Source organism: Impatiens glandulifera, chromosome 1 (assembly GCF_907164915.1).
Source record: "Impatiens glandulifera chromosome 1, dImpGla2.1, whole genome shotgun sequence".
Classification (NCBI taxonomy): Eukaryota; Viridiplantae; Streptophyta; class Magnoliopsida; order Ericales; family Balsaminaceae; genus Impatiens; species Impatiens glandulifera.
This window is the reverse complement of record NC_061862.1, coordinates 65,218,157-65,229,433: the sequence shown is the minus strand read 5'-3', so window position 1 is coordinate 65,229,433 and position 11,277 is coordinate 65,218,157. Positions and strand designations below refer to the sequence as shown.

The 11,277-nt window shown below is 32.0% G+C and overlaps 2 protein-coding genes and 1 long non-coding RNA gene across 3 annotated transcripts; all 3 read right to left on the bottom strand.

Annotated features, from left to right (window-relative positions):
• Positions 1-1,825: 1,825 nt before the first annotated feature.
• On the bottom strand, positions 1,826-2,318 carry LOC124921622. The gene is made up of 2 exons (XR_007097681.1): positions 2,020-2,318; positions 1,826-1,940 (listed from the first exon to the last, which is right to left on the bottom strand). It is a non-coding gene; the product is annotated as an uncharacterized LOC124921622 (long non-coding RNA).
• Positions 2,319-2,470: 152 nt separating this feature from the next.
• On the bottom strand, positions 2,471-4,538 carry LOC124930466 (E3 ubiquitin-protein transferase MAEA-like). The gene is made up of 7 exons (XM_047470809.1): positions 4,492-4,538; positions 4,207-4,398; positions 3,855-3,912; positions 3,376-3,534; positions 3,000-3,142; positions 2,665-2,851; positions 2,471-2,585 (listed from the first exon to the last, which is right to left on the bottom strand). The coding sequence occupies exons 1-7, from the start codon at positions 4,536-4,538 to the stop codon at positions 2,484-2,486; spliced, it is 888 nt and encodes a 295-aa protein (XP_047326765.1). The 3' UTR covers positions 2,471-2,483.
• A 45-nt stretch (positions 4,539-4,583) lies between these two features.
• Positions 4,584-6,412, bottom strand: LOC124930450 (protein NRT1/ PTR FAMILY 2.12-like). The gene is made up of 4 exons (XM_047470795.1): positions 6,322-6,412; positions 6,034-6,251; positions 5,650-5,663; positions 4,584-5,118 (listed from the first exon to the last, which is right to left on the bottom strand). Exons 1-4 carry the CDS (start codon positions 6,410-6,412, stop codon positions 4,584-4,586), a joined length of 858 nt encoding a protein of 285 aa, XP_047326751.1.
• Positions 6,413-11,277: the final 4,865 nt, after the last annotated feature.

The window sequence follows — 11,277 nt, the reverse complement described above, 5'->3', positions numbered from 1 at the left end:
ATATATATTCGTTACAATATGCTAGCAATCATTTTTTATGTTCTCACGTTAATGAATAACATGAAAAATAAAATAAATATTATTTTTGTACTATTTTTTCACTTTTATTCCTATGTATTATATATAGGAAAGATTTATATAAATTTTTAATCAAAAACACTATTTAAAACCAATTATATTTGAAAACTGTAAATATATATTTTAGAAAAAAATGGTTATTTGTAAAGTTTATATATATAGAAAAAAAAATTAATAACTTCTTTCCATGCTTCTCTCATTATTCACAATTAAAGTTGTCTTCTAATATTAATTTTATTTTAATTCAGCATTTTTTTAAATATTTTTTTATTATATTAAGTTAATTAACCTTTTAAAATTTATGTATATTAAATTATAACAAAAAGATTATTATAAATTTATATTATTTTATAATTATAATCTTTTAATAAACTTTGATTAATAATTTATAAATTTTAATAACGAAATATAAATATAATTAAAAATAAATATATTTAAAAAAATAATAAAATGTCATAAAATTAAAAATAGAATAAAGATAATTTAAATAAAATGACCACAAGAAAATATATAAAACAAGCTAACAAATTAGTACTATTTAAGCTTATTAAATAAAAAGTGTTAGTTGGGTTTCATTATAGTTAAATATATATCTCAATAAAAGTTGAACATATTTTTGTAACTCATAAGATAAATAAAAAAAATTAAGGTCTTAGTTATTAAATGAAATATGTATAATAGAATAAATTTTATTTTTATTTTTATTATAATTTAATTTTATCAATAAATCAAAATTTCATAATTTTATATCAAATAAAATTATTTAAATAACAATACTATTCCATTCATTTTCTTGCATCTCTATCACTATTGGTGTATAAAAGGGTCATTCTCATAATAATTCATTTTCTAATAATTAATATTTGTAATATTTAATAAATATGGAATAGTTTAGGGCTTGTTTGATCTTTAGTTATTAAAATAAAATTAAGTTTTTAGCTCAAAACTCAATTGGTTAATCAATTTTTTATAAATTTAAAATCTAAAATTATCTTTTATTATTTTGAATATAAATTAATTATTAAATACAAATATAGAGAAGGAGTAATTTATTTAAAAACCAGTTTTTATTAGTTTTAATCAAACAAATATTTTTTTAAAACAAAAACAAAAAACCCATTATTAGTAGTTTTTCTTTTTAATTCTAATTTAGTTAACCATTTTTTTTCGAATAATTATTATAAAAATTTATTCATTAGAGATATAAAATTTAAACTATGCTATAATAACTAATTTTAATTAATAATTTATTATATATAATTTTAAATTAACATATTTTTATGAAACATATTCCATTTTATAGGGATAGACCGACCTTTGTGTTGTAGACATATCCATTAGGCAGGACTAGTGGAGGATTCTCAGTGTCCATTAAGTCCTTTGTTATGTAATAGACCAGCTTCGAGTGATGCTGCTTCGAGAATGGCAAAGGCATTGCTAGTTTGCGGAAGAGCTCTTGTGATAGTGGGTCTTCTTTTGTGCAATCATCTTCATAACACAATCTATTTTACGTCAAAGCAAACAAAACACATAAAAGAATATCAACATTTTAGGCCCTTAACAATGAAATTCTTAGTATCAACAGTTTAGATTGAACCATTTGCTTTGCAAGAAAAGAAAGTGTATAGTAAATGGGTTAGTATAGGTTACGGTGTTTTGAGTGCAGACAAGCAGCATGCAAGAAAATGTTCAGCAGAGACTCAAAAGTCATCCCATATAGCTTGCAAAACTCGACAAGAGTGATCCCGAAGAAGAAGGATTCATGAAATGTACGACTTGACTAAGCTGGAGAAATTGCATATATCTCCGGTTCTTGGACATTAAATCACCCCATTGTTTTTTCTGGCCATTTCTTCCATAGCCTGCAGGATTAGACTGAAAGAAGTTAGGCGGAGAACATATTTTTATGAAACATATTCCATTTTATAAGGATAGACCGACCTTTGTGCTGTAGACATATCCATTAGGCAGGACTAGTGGAGGATTCTCAGTGTCCATTAAGTCCTTTGTTATGTAACAGACCAGCTTCGAGTGATGCTGCTTCGAGAATGGCAAAGGCATTGCTAGTTTGCGGAAGAGCTCTTGTGATAGTGGGTCTTCTTTTGTGCAATCATCTTCATAACAAAATCTATTTTACGTCAAAGCAAACCAAACACATAAAAGAATATCAACAGTTTAGGCCCTAAACAACGAAATTCTTAGTATCAACAGTTTAGATTGAACCATTTGCTTTGCAAGAAAAGAAAGTGTATAGTAAATGGGTTAGTGGAGGTTACGATGTTTTGAGTGCAGACAAGCCAGCTTGCAAGAAAATGTTCAGCAGAGACTCAAAAGTCATCCCATATAGCTTGCAAAACTCCTGTTTGAATTGTTTGATGACAAGGGTGATCCCGAAGAAGAAGGATTCATGAAATGTACGACTTGACTAAGCTGGAGAAATTGCATATATCTCCGGTTCTTGGACATTGAATCACCCCATTGTTTAGTCTGGCCATTTCTTCCATAGCCTGCAGGATTAGACTGAAAGAAGTTAGGCGGAGAACATATTTTTATGAAACATATTCCATTTTATAGGGATAGACCGACCTTTGTGCTGTAGACATATCCATTAGGCAGGACTAGTGGAGGATTCTCAGTGTCCATTAAGTCCTTTGTTATGTAACAGACCAGCTTCGAGTGATGCTGCTTCGAGAATGGCAAAGGCATTGCTAGTTTGCGGAAGAGCTCTTGTGATAGTGGGTCTTCTTTTGTGCAATCATCTTCATAACAAAATCTATTTTACGTCAAAGCAAACCAAACACATAAAAGAATATCAACAATTTAGGCCCTTAACAATGAAATTCTTAATATCAACAGTTTAGATTGAACCATTTGCTTTGCATGAAAAGAAAGTGTATAGTAAATGGGTTAGTGGAGATTACGGTGTTTTGAGTGCAGACAAGCCAGCTTGCAAGAAAATGTTCAGCAGAGATTCAAAAGTCATCCCATATAGCTTGCAAAACTCCTGTTTGAATTGTTCAACCAAGTAATCCCATTGTTTATATAGCAAAGAAACATGAGGTATCTTACAAAGTGGAAAGTTTCGAAAGTTGTCCAAATATGTCATTTGATTTTCCCTGTAATTGATTGTGGCCAAGATTTCTGTACTCCAATAATAAAGAAGAAGAACACGATTAAATATATAAAAAAAATAAAGAAAATGTTGTGAATTGACACAAAAAAAGTATTGAAAATGAAGGGTGGACTTGAGTTACAGGTATACAAGGGAAGTCATCAGAGATATTGAATAAGGAATACTCCCAGTAAAGCCATTTCCTCCAAGATTTCTGAAAATTCCAACGAATACTCTTTAAACAGATAAGTCCATGTCTTTGGTACATCAGATATATTGTTGACATTTTTTCCATCATCAAAACAAAAGCTTAGCAAAATCACATGCCTCATCCACATCATTCCCTGCTTACACATCACTATATAGGTAACTTAGTGATATCAACAAAAAGCAACAGAATGTAAAATAAACAAAAGCTCTTCATTGAAATCACATGCTGCACCCACAACATTCCCTGCTTACACATCACTATATCGGTAACTTAATGATATCAACAAAAAGCAACAGAATGTAATAAAAACACAAGAATTAATGACAAGTGAAAAAATGCAACCATAAGTTGGTGTCAAAAGGATATAGTGATAGGGGAGCAATAGAGAGATATTAGAAAAGGGAAACAACTCAACCATCAAAGGGACACATCTCAAAACATCAAACTACTTACAGGTTCTAGCTCAGCCACATCTGCACAGAAGCTAACTCCAGCAGCTACAAAGCAGTCCCTGAGAAACATATTGAGATTGTGATAGATATTGAGACAAATACTAGATAAGATTGTGATAGATCTTGAGACAAATACTAGGTTCTAAATCAGCTCTATGCCTCATATAACTACATCAATTAGGCGACTGTAAACATAACTATCTCCTCCGTACCATAAGATAAAATACAAACCGTACCTACTTAATTCATTACATTGGTAGATAACTAACTATACATAAAATAAGCTAAACACCTACAAAAAAAATAAAAAAATAACACGAACTATCAAAATAAAACAAATAAAAAAAAGAAACGTGGGACGATGATCCTCCTCCTCGACCACCAAATAATCCGTGCGCGGCGGGAAGGTGATATGATCCACGGTCGCACCATCTGCCTCCCCTCCTCCGGATCCACGATCATTAGTATCAACATCATCTCCCCGCTCATTAGCACCAGGTGGTAAATCTAACTCGGCGGCAGGAGAAACTCGAGGATGATATTTCCTAGACAGAGCCACGTAGATTATTATACTGATAGCAGATATGACTGCTAACAATATATAAAAATAAACTACGTCTAGGGTTTTTCTAGAAAACCAGCTGCCGCAAGCTTCGAGTAATCCGATACTAAAGCATAGAGCCATTGCTTGGCTTAAATATACCATGGATATTGAATGCGTACCCATACTTTACGGGCATTCCTCATGAAAAAAAGTAATTTGGCCAATTACTCCAACGGCATTGGCGATGCCCACAAATATCAGCTGGGGAGTGAGCCAAAAGACAGAAATCCCTCCAGTCGCTCCATGTGCTGCACGTGAGACACCCTCAACTATGGCTGCCACCACCATCGATAAAAAGAGGAATGAAAATCTGACCCCAATCCTACGGAGGAGTGTGACGCGGGTCAGCCTACTAAAAATATGAACAGCAACCCATTCATAAAAGATGATCGACAGCGAAACTGTGATCACAGGAATGCTGTTCAGAACTAAAAGGAGAATTGTGAATGGAATTTGGTGGTGGTTCATCGTATGTACTTGAACCACCATATAATTGTTGTGAACTAAAGTTGGGACAAAGAAAAAGACTGTGGTCAGGAAAATTGGAAGAATCCGAATCAATCTTTTAACTTGCTCGATCTCGTCAATACTTCTTAATGTCCACTTGTTTGTTCTCCTTCCATCGAACCCGTCTCCAATTATGGCACCTTTATTCAGAAACCTGTAACAACAAATAAGAAATGTTAATAGGACCAGTTCTAAAAATAATATACTATATAAAACTAGTAAGCTAAGAAATCTGGTTACAGTTTTATACAGTTTTACTACATTTCTACAGTTCTGGTTAGTTTTATATAGTATAACTGGTTCTATAACTGAAAATAAGAAATGAATCAGATTTATATTCTTAGTTTGAGCATGTACTAAACAAAATCCAGATTAACCTATTAATATATTCTATATAAAACTAGCTAGCTTACTACATTTTCTATACTACATTTCCACACAAATAAGATTATAAGCAACTATACAAACACTATGATTGATCATCTAAACATGCTAGTTAGCTAGGTTGCAGTTTTATACAGTTTTACTACATTTCTACAGTTCTGGTTAGTTTTATATAGTATAACTGGTTCTATAACTGGAAATAAGAAATGAATCAGATTTATATTCTTAGTTTGAGCATGTACTAAACAAAATCCAGATTAACCTATTAATATATTCTATATAAAACTAGCTAGCTAATTACCTACATTTCCTATACTACATTTCCACACAAATAAGATTATAAGCAACTATACAAACACTATGATTGATCATCTAAACATGCTAGTTAGCTAGGTTGCAGTTTTATACAGTTTTACTACATTTCTACAGTTCTGGTTAGTTTTATATAGTATAACTGGTTTTATAACTGGAAATAAGAAATGAATCAGATTTTTATTCTTAGTTTGAGCATGTACTAAACAAAATCCAGATTAACCTATTAATATATTTTATATAAAAGATTAAGATGCTCTAATGGTCATAGTGATCATTTCAACAACAAAACAAAACAAAATGTATTAGTTAATATAATATATATGTAAATGAAATATTAGTTATTATAATATATTTAATTATTAAAACTTACCAATAGCGTGAAAGTAGATCCTAATATGATGGTCCTGAAACGACCTATAAAGGAGTCCGAGATAGTCGCTCCGAGGACTGGTGCAAAACCGACCAGGATGGTGAAAGTGCTGATCCATCTTCTTGCCTTATCCTCTTCCATGTTGTACTTGGTGAGTAAAAATAACTCCAAGTTCAAGCCTACGGAAAGAGTGGCTATCCTCTCAAAAGCCTCCGTACCTATAAATTTAATTTAAAAGATTATAAATTAAATATTAAATCAATTAATAAAATACATATGAATACGTACCAATGATAAGTAAAATTGCCTTCCATCCAGAAGACTTCCTCTCCACTGTTATAACAGTGGCGGTGGTCTCCATATGGTCCTCGTATGACATGGTTAATTAATAATTAAATGTACATGCACATGCATCCAAATTCTTAAACTATTAATTAATTAATTAATTCATTGTAACATATTTTCTAAATATAATAAATATAACGTGTCAACTTAAATATAGAATCAAACTTTCTCATGTATAACAAATTAATTAATCTCACAAAAAAAAATTCAGCCAAGGAATTTTAATTATTAACTGAACATGCAATGCAATGCAATGCAATGCAATCTATAAAATATAAAATCTTTCCATTTGAGCTTATTACCAAGCAAGCAAGCAATTAAGATGATCATGCAAAACATATTCTTCATTTAATTTTACTAATTTTCTATAATAAAAAGACCAATCAATTCGAAATTAATATTCAAAATACATATACAAATAAAACTTAAAAGATAATAACTTTGTTTTTATTTATTAATAAGATTGAGGTAATTAATATATAAGGGAGTTAGTAGTATAATTATGTTCTAATGAGATGAGTTTATTAGCTAATTACCTCTTTGTGAAATTACTTTAATTAGGGATTATTATGAATTTCATTTCTAGCTAATTAATTAATTAATTTCGAATGATTGTCCAATTAATTATACCATATGTATTGAAATCTATTAATTAAAGAAGAGTATTTTGTTAAATTGATTGTATAAATCTATCGATCCTACCCAAAATCAATCCCGACCAGATCTTCTTCTTCTACTAGCTGGCAAATTTCACTAAAGTTCAAATTATAATATATAGTCTTTGATCTGATCTCTAATCATCAACAACAATAAGCATTCTAATTAACTAATTACTACTTCTACTCTACTAATCATACATTATCTTCTTCTTCCCTCACAACCACCAGCAAGCAGCAATATCTTAAAATGAATGATCCATTATTACACATTTGATCAAGAGAATATGCAGAATTTGATCTAATCAGTTCTCTCTAATATTCTAATATGCAGAATTAATTCTAGCTAAGGATCAGAAATTAAAGAAATAGAAGAACTTACCGGAGAAGAAGGAAGGCTGGTCGGAATGTACTTGCCCTGCCCCGCCGATCGAAGAGGTTACTGGGGAAGAAGGAGCTTGCGGTCGGAATGTATTTGCCCTGCCCGCCGATCGAAGAGGTTACCGGGGAAGAAGGAGCTTGCGGTCGGAATGTACTTGCCCTGCCCGCCGATCGAAGAGGTTACCGGGGAAGAAGGAGTTTGCGGTCGGAATGTACTTGCCCTGCCCGCCGATCGAAGAGGTTACCGGGGAAGAAGGAGCTTGCGGTCGGAATGTACTTGCCCTGCCCGCCGATCGAAGAGGTTACCGGGGAAGAAGGAGCTTGCGGTCGAAATGTACTTGCCCTGCCCGCCGATCGAAGAGGTTACCGGGGAAGAAGAGCTTGCGGTCGGAATGTACTTGGCCTGCCCGCCGATCGAAGAGGTTACCGGGGAAGAAGAGCTTGCGGTCGGAATGTACTTGCCCTTCCCGCCGATCGAAGAGGTTACCGGGGAAGAAGGAGCTTGCGGTCGGAATGTACTTGCCCTGCCCGCCGATCGAAGAGGTTACCGGGGAAGAAAGAGCTTGCGGTCGGAATGTAATTGCCCTGTCCGCCGATCGAAGAGGTTACCGGGGAAGAAGGAGCTTGCGGTCGGAATGTAATTGCCCTGCCCGCCGATCGAAGAGGTTACCGGGGAAGAAGGAGCTTGCGGTCGGAATGTACTTGCCCTGCCCGCCGATCGAAGAGGTTACCGGGGAAGAAGGAGCTTGCGGTCGGAATGTACTTGCCCTGCCCGCCGATCGAAGAGGTTACCGGGGAAGAAGGAGCTTGCGGTCGGAATGTACTTGCCCTGCTCGCCGATCGAAGAGGTTATCGGGGAAGAAGGAGCTTGCGGTCGGAATGTACTTGCCCTGCCCGCCGATCGAAGAGGTTACCGGGGAAGAAGGAGCTTGCGGTCGGAATGTGCCTGCCGATCGAAGAAGAAGCTAATTTTTCTTGCTTGCTTGCTTGCTTGCCGATAATCGAAGAAGAAACTAATGGCCGGCGGAGGACAGATCTCGGGGAAGAAGAACAAACTCAGCAAATGAAACCGTACCTAACTTATGTTTTGCTGGGTTTGGCTTTTTAGCCGTTCTTTTTTTCTTCTTTTTTTTTCTCACTGTGTCAACTGAAACTGATGTGCAAAGGAGCTCATCTCTAAATTGTCAAAGAACTTACGAATATTGGTCCTTTGTAATTTTTTTATTTAGCAAAAAAAAAGCATTGTATGAATAAATATTCGTTACAATATGCTAGCAATCATTTTTTATGTTCTCACGTTAATGAATAACATGAAAAATAAAATAAATATTATTTTTGTACTATTTTTTCACTTTTATTCCTATGTATTATATATAGGAAAGATTTATATAAATTTTTAATCAAAAACACTATTTAAAACCAATTATATTTGAAAACTGTAAATATATATTTTAGAAAAAAATGGTTATTTGTAAAGTTTATATATATAGAAAAAAAAATTAATGACTTCTTTCCATGCTTCTCTCATTATTCATAATTAAGGTTCTCTTCTAATATTAATTTTATTTTAATTCAGCATTTTTTTTAAATATTTTTTTATTATATTAAGTTAATTAACCTTTTAGAATTTATGTATATTAAATTATAACAAAAAGATTATTATAAATTTATATTATTTTATAATTATAATCTTTTAATAAACTTTGATTAATAATCTATAAATTTTAATAACGAAATATAAATATAATTAAAAATAAATATATTTAAAAAAATAATAAAATGTCATAAAATTAAAAATAGAATAAAGATAATTTAAATAAAATGACCACAAGAAAATATATAAAACAAGCTAACAAATTAGTACTATTTAAGCTTATTAAATAAAAAGTGTTAGTTGGGTTTGATTATAGTTAAATATATATCTCAATAAAAGTTGAACATATTTTTGTAACTCATAAGATAAATAAAAAAAATTAAGGTCTTAGTTATTAAATGAAATATGTATAATAGAATAAATTTTATTTTTATTTTTATTATAATTTTATTTTATCAATAAATCAAAATTTCATAATTTTATATCAAATAAAATTATTTAAATAACAATACTATTCCATTCATTTTCTTGCATCTCTATCACTATTGGTGTATAAAAGGGTCATTCTCATAATAATTCATTTTCTAATAATTAATATTTGTAATATTTAATAAATATGGAATAGTTTAGGGCTTGTTTGATCTTTAGTTATTAAAATAAAATTAAGTTTTTAGCTTAAAACTCAATTGGTTAATCAATTTTTTATAAATTTAAAATCTAAAATTATCTTTTATTATTTTGAATATAAATTAATTATTAAATACAAATATAGAGAAGGAGTAATTTATTTAAAAACCAGTTTTTATTAGTTTTAATCAAACAAATATTTTTTTAAAACAAAAACAAAAAACCCATTATTAGTAGTTTTTCTTTTTAATTCTAATTTAGTTAACCATTTTTTTTCGAATAATTATTATAAAAATTTATTCATTAGAGATATAAAATTTAAACTATGCTATAATAACTAATTTTAATTAATTTTAATTAATAATTTATTATATATAATTTTAAATTAACATATTTTTATGAAGCATATTCCATTTTATAGGGATAGACCGACCTTTGTGTTGTAGACATATCCATTAGGCAGGACTAGTGGAGGATTCTCAGTGTCCATTAAGTCCTTTGTTATGTAATAGACCAGCTTCGAGTGATGCTGCTTCGAGAATGGCAAAGGCATTACTAGTTTGCGGAAGAGCTCTTGTGATAGTGGGTCTTCTTTTGTGCAATCATCTTCATAACAAAATCTATTTTACGTCAAAGCAAACAAAACACATAAAAGAATATCAACATTTTAGGCCCTTAACAATGAAATTCTTAGTATCAACAGTTTAGATTGAACCATTTGCTTTGCAAGAAAAGAAAGTGTATAGTAAATGGGTTAGTGGAGGTTACGGTGTTTTGAGTGCAGACAAGCAGCATGCAAGAAAATGTTCAGCAGAGACTCAAAAGTCATCCCATATAGCTTGCAAAACTCGACAAGAGTGATCCCGAAGAAGAAGGATTCATGAAATGTACGACTTGACTAAGCTGGAGAAATTGCATATATCTCCCCTTCTTGGACATTGAATCACCCCATTGTTTTTTCTGGCATTTCTTCCATAGCCTGCAGGATTAGACTGAAAGAAGTTAGGCGGAGAACATATTTTTATGAAACATATTCCATTTTATAGGGATAGACCGACCTTTGTGCTGTAGACATATCCATTAGGCAGGACTAGTGGAGGATTCTCAGTGTCCATTATGTCCTTTGTTATGTAACAGACCAGCTTCGAGTGATGCTGCTTCGAGAATGGCAAAGGCATTGCTAGTTTGCGGAAGAGCTCTTGTGATAGTGGGTCTTATTTTGTGAAATCATCTTCATAACAAAATCTATTTTACGTCAAAGCAAACTAAACACATAAAAGAATATCAACAGTTTAGGCCCTTAACAACGAAATTCTTAGTATCAACAGTTTAGATTGAACCATTTGTTTTGCAAGAAAAGAAAGTGTATAGTAAATGGGTTAGTGGAGGTTACGATGTTTTTAGTGCAGACAAGCCAGCTTGCAAGAAAATGTTCAGCAGAGACTCAAAAGTCATCCCATATAGCTTGCAAAACTCCTGTTTGAATTGTTTGATGACAAGGGTGATCCCGAAGAAGAAGGATTCATGAAATGTACGACTTGACTAAGCTGGAGAAATTGCATATATCTCCGGTTCTTGGACATTGAATCACCCCATTGTTTAGTCTGGCCATTTCTTCCATAGCATGCAGGATTAGACTGA

Excerpts from the sequence above, each read along its gene's own strand:
- LOC124930450 (XM_047470795.1), bottom strand. The coding sequence starts at position 6,412 with ATGTCATACGAGGACCATATGGAGACCACCGCCACTGTTATAACAGTG. Across the intron at positions 6,252-6,321 it reads GGCAATTTTACTTATCATTG|GTACGGAGGCTTTTGAGAGG; the intron begins GTACGTATTCAT and ends TTAAATTTATAG.
- LOC124930466 (XM_047470809.1), bottom strand. The coding sequence starts at position 4,538 with ATGGCTCTATGCTTTAGTATCGGATTACTCGAAGCTTGCGGCAGCTG. Across the intron at positions 3,143-3,375 it reads AGGAAATGGCTTTACTGGGA|ATACCTCATGTTTCTTTGCT; the intron begins GTATTCCTTATT and ends CCACTTTGTAAG. Across the intron at positions 2,586-2,664 it reads GATATGTCTACAGCACAAAG|GCTATGGAAGAAATGGCCAG; the intron begins GTCGGTCTATCC and ends CTAATCCTGCAG.